At 41.0% G+C, this 7,847-nt stretch overlaps 1 protein-coding gene across 1 annotated transcript; it reads left to right on the top strand.

The window, feature by feature from the left end:
* Positions 1 to 2,016: 2,016 nt before the first annotated feature.
* Positions 2,017 to 3,716, top strand: LOC146670804 (ferritin, middle subunit). Its single transcript, XM_085402888.1, has 4 exons — positions 2,017 to 2,338; positions 2,753 to 2,899; positions 3,077 to 3,202; positions 3,307 to 3,716. The coding sequence occupies exons 1-4, from the start codon at positions 2,237 to 2,239 to the stop codon at positions 3,460 to 3,462; spliced, it is 531 nt and encodes a 176-aa protein (XP_085259014.1). The 5' UTR covers positions 2,017 to 2,236; the 3' UTR covers positions 3,463 to 3,716.
* The last annotated feature ends 4,131 nt before the right edge of the window (positions 3,717 to 7,847 follow it).

The raw sequence follows: 7,847 nt of genomic DNA, 5'->3' as shown, positions 1-7,847 counted from the left end.
GATGTCATGTGTTACATCAGCTGAATCAGCTTCAGTTTGTGCAGGTTTTATGTACTAGGCCAGCGTTAACTCAAATAATCTAACTTTTATACAGCACAGTAAAGTCCTGAATATACCGTCCTGAAGCACCTGTCCTTTATATTTTGCCACAAAAAAGGACGTTCAAAGATGTACTGGAACATCTGCATACATACATGAAAATCTAGTTTTCACATTTTTACCGAGCTTTAAAGTCAGTATGAAAACCTTTATCCTACATATTCTATATACCACAGGCTGAACTCTCGTAGATAGCATTCTTGTCATTTCTCTATGCAGTTTTTAGGAATAGTTCTCCAGGCTTCTTCTTAAAGAACGTGCAAAGCTCTTCTTTGTTGGCCTCTTTTTGTTCTGTACTCTTACACTGCTTCAGTAATGTTAAGGTCGAGCTTTGGGGAGGTCAGTCCATGGCTAAGAGGGATCATAATTCTATCACTTTGGCAAGCTCTCCAAAACCACTGGGTGAGGGACTCAGGGTCTCAGTTCCCTAGATGTTCACTGGTGTTGGTGTGGTGGGTCTGCCCCTGTGGAAATTCACCACCAGCTCCTGGTTTTCCCGTGTTGAACTGGAGATGGTTCTGCTGGCACTAGTCCACAAACTCCTGAGTCCACTGTCTTTATTCTGAGTCATCCTCACTTTTAATAAGGCCAACTATGGCAGAGTCATCAGGAAACTCTTGCAGATGACAGTCTAGGTTGGTAACTGTCTGCAGTGTAGAGAGTGAACGGGAATAGTGCTAGCACAGTTCTTTATAGGGCCCTGTACTGAAGACCAGCCTGTCAGAAACACAGCCTTGCATCCTCACATACTGTGGGTAGCCAGTGCGATAGTCCAATATCTATTGGGACAGGTAGTAGTCCACCCCTGACTGCTTGTCCCTCACAAGTCCAGGTTGGATGGGGTTAGCACTGGAGAAACTAGAGAAAGAACATTAGCCTAACTGTGCTTCCAGGCTTCTTCAGGTAGCACGATCTCGGTGCAGGAGGTAGATGATGACATCATCCACCCCAATGCTAGACTGATAGGCTTTTGCAGTTGATTCAATGGAGACCTAACCGGGGCTGAAGATGCTTCAGTACTAGCCTGTCGAGGGTCTTCTTCAGATGTGAGGTCAGTGCTACTAGCTTGTAGTTGCTGAGGTCTTTTGGACGTGTGATCTGTGGTAATGGTACCACACAGGTACTGAGTAAGAGCCGCTTAAATAGGCAGCCTAGTAACGTGGTACCGGAAGATAGATGTTGATGGGGGAGAAAATGTCTGTTTATGTCTGTTAATCTGTGTTATCTTCAGGACTGGTGGTAGATTCAACTAAAGAAATTGAAATAAATTATGTCCTTTGTTATACACAGCTAGTAACAAAGTGCCAAAAGCTATAATTTAAAATAGGTTCTTTGCTAAGTTCTCTGTTAGGAGTAGACACGACTGATTCATCACTTGAGTTTTGTTCCTTTTTTTTTATGCATGAATCATTGCAGGAATGAAAATGAGTAAAAAAGCCACCAATCTCCATATTAAAACTTAGAGCTTAAAAGCCCTTGAAAAGGCTAGGAAAGTACTGCTATTTAAAAATTAGCGGACGGTCTGGCACATTGGAAGCAAGGTTTGGAATAAACGTTTTAAACAGTATTTTTTAAACAGTATTAAACAAATACATTCATACCATGTGCGTGTGCATATCGGCTCTCATGTCCATCAGGACGTCTACATGTTTTTTGAGAAAATCTTTATATATTTTACCCATGTTGCTTGTTACCTGTTGAACTACGGAAAATGCTTTGTCATTGCACGTGACTATCTCCCAGCAGGTCACATTAAACATTAAAGTGGATGATGAGTTTTCTACGAATCAGGAGGAGAAAAAAATGCAACTTCATCCTGTGAGTCACAGCTGGTACAGACGCCCCGGCTCAGTGATTGGTGGAAACATACGTCACATCTTGCACGAGCACTTCCGGTGGAGTATAAATACAGGGACCCGCGAGTGTGCCGTTTCACACCAGGGGAGAAATCTTTGAGGAGTTTTTGCTTCAACAGTGTTTGAACGGAACTTCTTGACTTCGTCCCGCTTTGTATTTCAGCTACTCTGCACTTCGGAAGAAAAATCCTTTTCTACTTGAACACTACACATAAAGTCGACGTGAAGCTTTATTTTTGCACCGTTTTTGTTAATAAAAAGCACAAGAAACGCCAGCCGAAATGGAGTCCCAAGTGCGCCAGAACTACCACCGCGACTGCGAGGCCGCCATCAACCGGATGGTGAACATGGAGCTGTTTGCGTCTTACACCTACACTTCTATGGTGAGAACACGTCATGTGATGCTGATGTCTGTAATAACCTTAGTCTCAAGCTATATTAGCTTAATGCTAGACAAAGAGAACGGAGTAGAGTCGTTAAATGTAAAGTCCGGTATGTTGTTGCTAATTTCAGTAATGCATGATTTCAGTCGCAGCTCGTTTGTTGGTTGTTTATCACAGTTGGGCAGGTTGCCAGATGCGGAGTGTATTTTCACCCCAAACACATCACCGAAAAACCCAAATGCTGCGTCGTGCTTCGTTTGGCTTTTCTTTAGTCTCGAGTTCAGCAGTTACCTCGGTCTAAACCGGCTGAACTGTCCATCATGAATCATGTCTGTCTCCATAACTGTTTGTCACGATGCTGTATTTGCAGAAGAATTGGTGCTGTGTACTAATAACCTGTGTCTGATTTGTCAGGCCTTCTACTTTGACCGTGATGATGTGGCCCTGCCAGGCTTCTCCCACTTCTTCAAGGAGAACAGCCATGAGGAGAGGGAGCACGCTGACAAGCTGCTGTCCTTCCAGAACAAGAGAGGAGGTCGCGTCTTACTCCAGGACATCAAGGTGTGTACAAACTGAACCAGTCCTGCTGTGACATACCTGACTGTGTCTCTAACACAGAAACTGGGATTAAGGAGCAGTGTTATGACACTTGTTCTCTTGTTGTTAGCGTTAGTGTGTAATGTGTACACAGAGCTTAAAACAAGTGTTCAGTCTCTAATAGAATTGTTTGTTGTGCAGAAACCAGAGCGTGACGAGTGGGGCAGCGGGCTGGAGGCCATGCAGTGTGCTCTGCAGCTGGAGAAGAATGTCAACCAGGCTCTGCTGGACCTGCACAAGCTGGCTTCTCAGCATAATGACCCTCATGTAAGTGGGAGTTGGAGGGAAGAGTTTGGGGTTAAAGACTGAACTAGTTCATGCTGTGTATGTTTGACAAATCATCAAATGTTAACTGTAGTTTGTTTTCCCAGCTGTGTGACTTCCTGGAGAGCCACTACCTGGATGAGCAGGTGAAGTCCATCAAGAAGCTGGGTGACCACATCACTAACCTCACCCGCATGGATGCCCACAACAACAAGATGGCAGAGTACCTGTTTGACAAGCACACTCTGGGTGACAAGAGCTAAATGCTGAGACGTAGAAGTGAGCCTGGAGTCGGCATGTTAACAACACAGGCTTTGAAGTAAACTCACTTCTGCTCCAGCTGATTCTTTCCTGATTTCCTGGCTTTAAAGCTGGCATCAGTTCTTGTATGTTGTGGTGTTTGTGTGAAATGTCACATGGAGCGATGGATGTTATCAGGGTATGGCTCTGCTTCTAAGCTGTCTGACATTTGGAAATGTTTCTGATCTGTTCATCTGAATAAACATTTTGAGCTGGATCTTTGGTCTCTCTGCATCTGACTCATTTTACTGATTAGTTCAAGCAGTCCAAAAACTAAATCACAACTTCATTACTGACTTTGTCAGATTAAAGATGATCTCAAGTCTTTCAGTTAATATTTCTACTTATTGGCACCAAATACAAACGAGGCCATATCAGATGTAAATATTACTGGACTTGCAGGACATCGCTATGGCAGCTTCAACAAGCACCACACATCCGAAATGGCAAAAGTATATTACTTCATGTTAAGATCTAAATATAACAGCCAATAACTAACATGAAAATATGGAATAAAGTGGACATGTGATCTAATGTTTTACTATGATGACTCTTTGGTGGGTGTTCCTTTTTGGTACAAATCTTTGTTTGCCTTGTTATGGATATTACTGTAATGCACCATCGCCATCTACTGGAGATATTTGGTTTCTGTTAACATCTTTAAAGCAGGTTAAAAAAAAAAATAAAAATAAAAGAACTAAAGGTGTTTTACATTACAGCCTGCATTTTTTTTTTTTTTACCTTATGCCTTATTCAGTACAATACACAATACAAAACACTAGCCAAGTTTACTTCCAAATATAGAACAACTGAAATGAGTTGTGCAAATTCTGATTCAGTGTTGGGAAGGTTACTTTTAAAATGTATTCCACTACAGATTACAGAATACATGCCCAAAATGTATTTTGTAACATTCTGTTATGTTACTCAATGAGAGTAACGTATTCTGAATACTTTGGATCGGGGTGGCTTACTGGGCTTAAGCTGGGGTTGTTTTTTCAGAAGCCCGGGGTCTTTTGGAGTGTAATTTTTTCATAGTTAGATGCCTGGCTGACAACTGTATACAACAAAAACTACACACAATATTCGAAGCACATAGTGCACACTGTTGGAATTTCCCCCCTAATCCGATTGTTCAGTCTGACGTCGTGTCTGGGCCTAAACTCTGCTGCAGGTCCATATATCAAACGATCACTATGGCATTACTGAGAGTTGAAAAACTGTCTAAAGTCTTTCATCTTTAATAAAATGATCAGCGTTCTGCTCTACCAGGTGTAACAATTGAGTTTAACATCCAGGCATCCATGAAAACGGAATTTATGACATTTAACGGAGTTAGAAGTTAGCAGGAAGTTAGCTCGCTAGCTTCTATCTAAAATTTAGATTTTTTTCGATACCCATCCGGTTTTCGATACCCATCCCTAGTTATAATGTAACCTAAAATATTGTGTGAAAACTCTGGTTTGCTGGGTTATCAAGATTGCCAACATTCATTAAAGGAACAACCTCTAGAACTCAAAAATCATCTTTTTATAGACTTTATTCTTCATTAAAAACTGATTCTTGTGTTTTGGGTCATACTGGCTGCCAGTCCTGTCACAAAGAAACAGTTGAGCACCATTTGGCTTTGAAGCTAGCCTTTAAAGTATTTTAGTCTGAATACAGTTAATCAAGCAAAGCTGATTGATCTAACGGACGGAAAACAGAACAGTCATGGTCAAAAAGCCAGGTATAAATAAGAAAATAATAAAAAATAATAAAAAGTTTAGACCTCTATTAATAGTTTACACCTTCATTAAAAGTCATCCACCTGTCCAGTTATGTTAGGGACATGTCAGCACTGATGTGTAGGGATGGGTATCGAAACCCGGTTCTTGTTGAGAACCGGTTCCCACTGTTTCAATTCCTTGGAATTGTTTGCCATTTTTGCAAACGATTCCCTTATCAATTCCAGTCGCCCCAAATGACGTCACCACGTTGCGGAGCGTCATTTACCTGGCAGGAAACACGGCGCCAGCGGCTCAAATGCTCAAAAGCTTGGTTATACTTTACGAGAACGGATGACAACAGGGCAACTTGCAATACTTGCAAAGTAGATATTTCATTTAAGGGAGGAAACACTACGAATATGCAAAAGCATTTGCTCACAAAACACGTGATAACCTTAAATGAATGTCGTGTTTTTAATTCCGCTCCGGACTCGTGAATCTCAACCCAGCAGCAGCGGTAACGTTTGCACGTCCTCTCCCGTTAATGCGGCAGGTAAATAATCAACTAACGGTGCATATTATGTTAGTGTGATCTGCCTTATTACAAAACCTGCCATTACTGTGCATTTAGGTGACCATGATGAGAGAGACAGAGTCTGGCTGGCTCAGATGCTGGCAGTTCTCGCTGCAGTCTACCGGTAGCGTCTCCTTTCAGGCCAGGATAGACGAATGTCACCGAGCAGTGACTGAGTTGGTGGTCAAAGGCTTGCACCCATTTGCCACAGCAGATGCCCCGATTTCACTTTGGTAAGTGAATGTGTGTAATTGTAGGCAGGACATTACTGGATATTCTTGTGTAATTGCTACAGAATAATTTATGTTACACTTTGTTATTGCTACAGAAGAATATTTATTTTATTATTTTACATTTACATTTTTTTTCCTGGGGACCCTGTGACACCCCATTGAAGAGCCGTAGGCTGGATCTCTTAAGATCTCACTGTTGGGTTTGTAAGGCCATGTTACTCCTAGATTTCTATCTTGTTCAAAGAGAAGATATAAAACAAAGTTCTAAGCTAATCGACCTTAGTGTTCTCCTTTTTAAAAATAAGAATCGATAAAGAATCGAATCGTTAAACAGAATCGAAAATGGAATCGGAATCGTTAAAATCTTATCAATACCCATCCCTAGTCAGATATAAACCAAGTTTAGGTGGAGTTTATTTTCGTTGTGCTGACTTTTTACCGTCAGTTGCAATAACTCGTACTGCGTTCTAGCCAGCTTGACGGAGTTTTTAGGTGGGTGGGTGCTATGATGTTACTGATAGTGAACTTTATTTTATTCATAAGGTTAGTTAGTAGAGTTGCCAACGGCTCCTTAAAAAAATGGAATGGTCCCTCAATCAGAGAAAATATTACACGTTTCGTATTGAGCTGAGAAGAGACGCAGTTTGTCCCGAACTTTAGCTAGAATGGAAAAAGACACAAAGCTGGAGTTATTCTGTCGTTACGCTGCACAGCTGCCTCTTCTTCTCTCATTCTCTCCCCTCCCTCTCCTGTTGCTACTTCAATCATGAAACTGATCAATGATCAGCTGATCGGCTTTTCTCTCTCATTTATTTATCGCCCACTTTGTGCCAGAAAGAGGAAACCAGCGGATGTCGCGCTAAACAACAGCAGCACGTTTAAGCTTGATCAGCTGTTGTTAGAATGTATTTAATATTAATTTCTAGTATCAGCTGATGTTTGCTGGAGCCACAGCTGTAAAGCTGCTGGTCATGATGTCGGTTTGGATATGTGGTGAGAGGGAAACATGAAGATGAAACCAGGAGATGTCCTTACTGAATCATCAGAGCTGAACAGGTGATGAAGAAACAGGTTTACCTTTTAGGTGGCATGGATGAGTTGAAGGGAAGTTATGAACTGTTTCTGAGAGACAGATAACCCCAGGATCCTTTTTTATGTAGCTGACAGCTGGTAACTATGCAGGGGCGGATCTAGGAAATTTTTGCCAGGGGGCCAGGTAGGGCATTAACAGGGAAAGGGGGGCACAAAGAAATACTTTTCTTTCTTATTCTCATTTAAAATATCTCACTTTTATTAAATAATTATCTAAATCTTACAACCAAAGTTTTTATCTGACGTAAAATGTATAGAAATCATACATATACCAACAAGACTGTACATCACTGTCACAACAGCATTTGTTTTTATTCAAAGGCTTTATGGCTTTAATACCTGGTGGGCCGGTCTGTAGTCAAAATGCCCGATTTTCTGTCCCAGTCCAGTCCTGCAGGTTAATACTGGCAGTGTCACCATGCCAGCTGACTGTATTTCATCATCAGCCAGTGTTGTTCTTTATCAATATTACCAAAGTTTACCATAAGGCAGCATAGAAAGTATTTACTTGCTTTCAGGTTTTATTCAAATGTTAGTCTTTTCAGTTGTTTCCCCACTTTTTTCCTGTTTCAAAATCAAACACCAGTTTGTGAGAAGAATATCTTCTTTTTTTAACAGGCAGATAAAGTTTTGCATTGGCTAATTTGTCAATTGTTTGTTACAAATGTTCATATTTTAATATTAAAAAATGTTTTTGCCCAAAACATATGTGCACTATATGTCAGTAAAAATACTATGCA

Source organism: Rhamphochromis longiceps, linkage group LG4, assembly GCF_057381845.1.
Source record: "Rhamphochromis longiceps isolate RC_006_pf linkage group LG4, R_longiceps_female_GT1.1, whole genome shotgun sequence".
Lineage (NCBI taxonomy): Eukaryota > Metazoa > Chordata > Actinopteri > Cichliformes > Cichlidae > Rhamphochromis > Rhamphochromis longiceps.
This window is presented reverse-complemented; position numbering and strand designations above follow the sequence as displayed.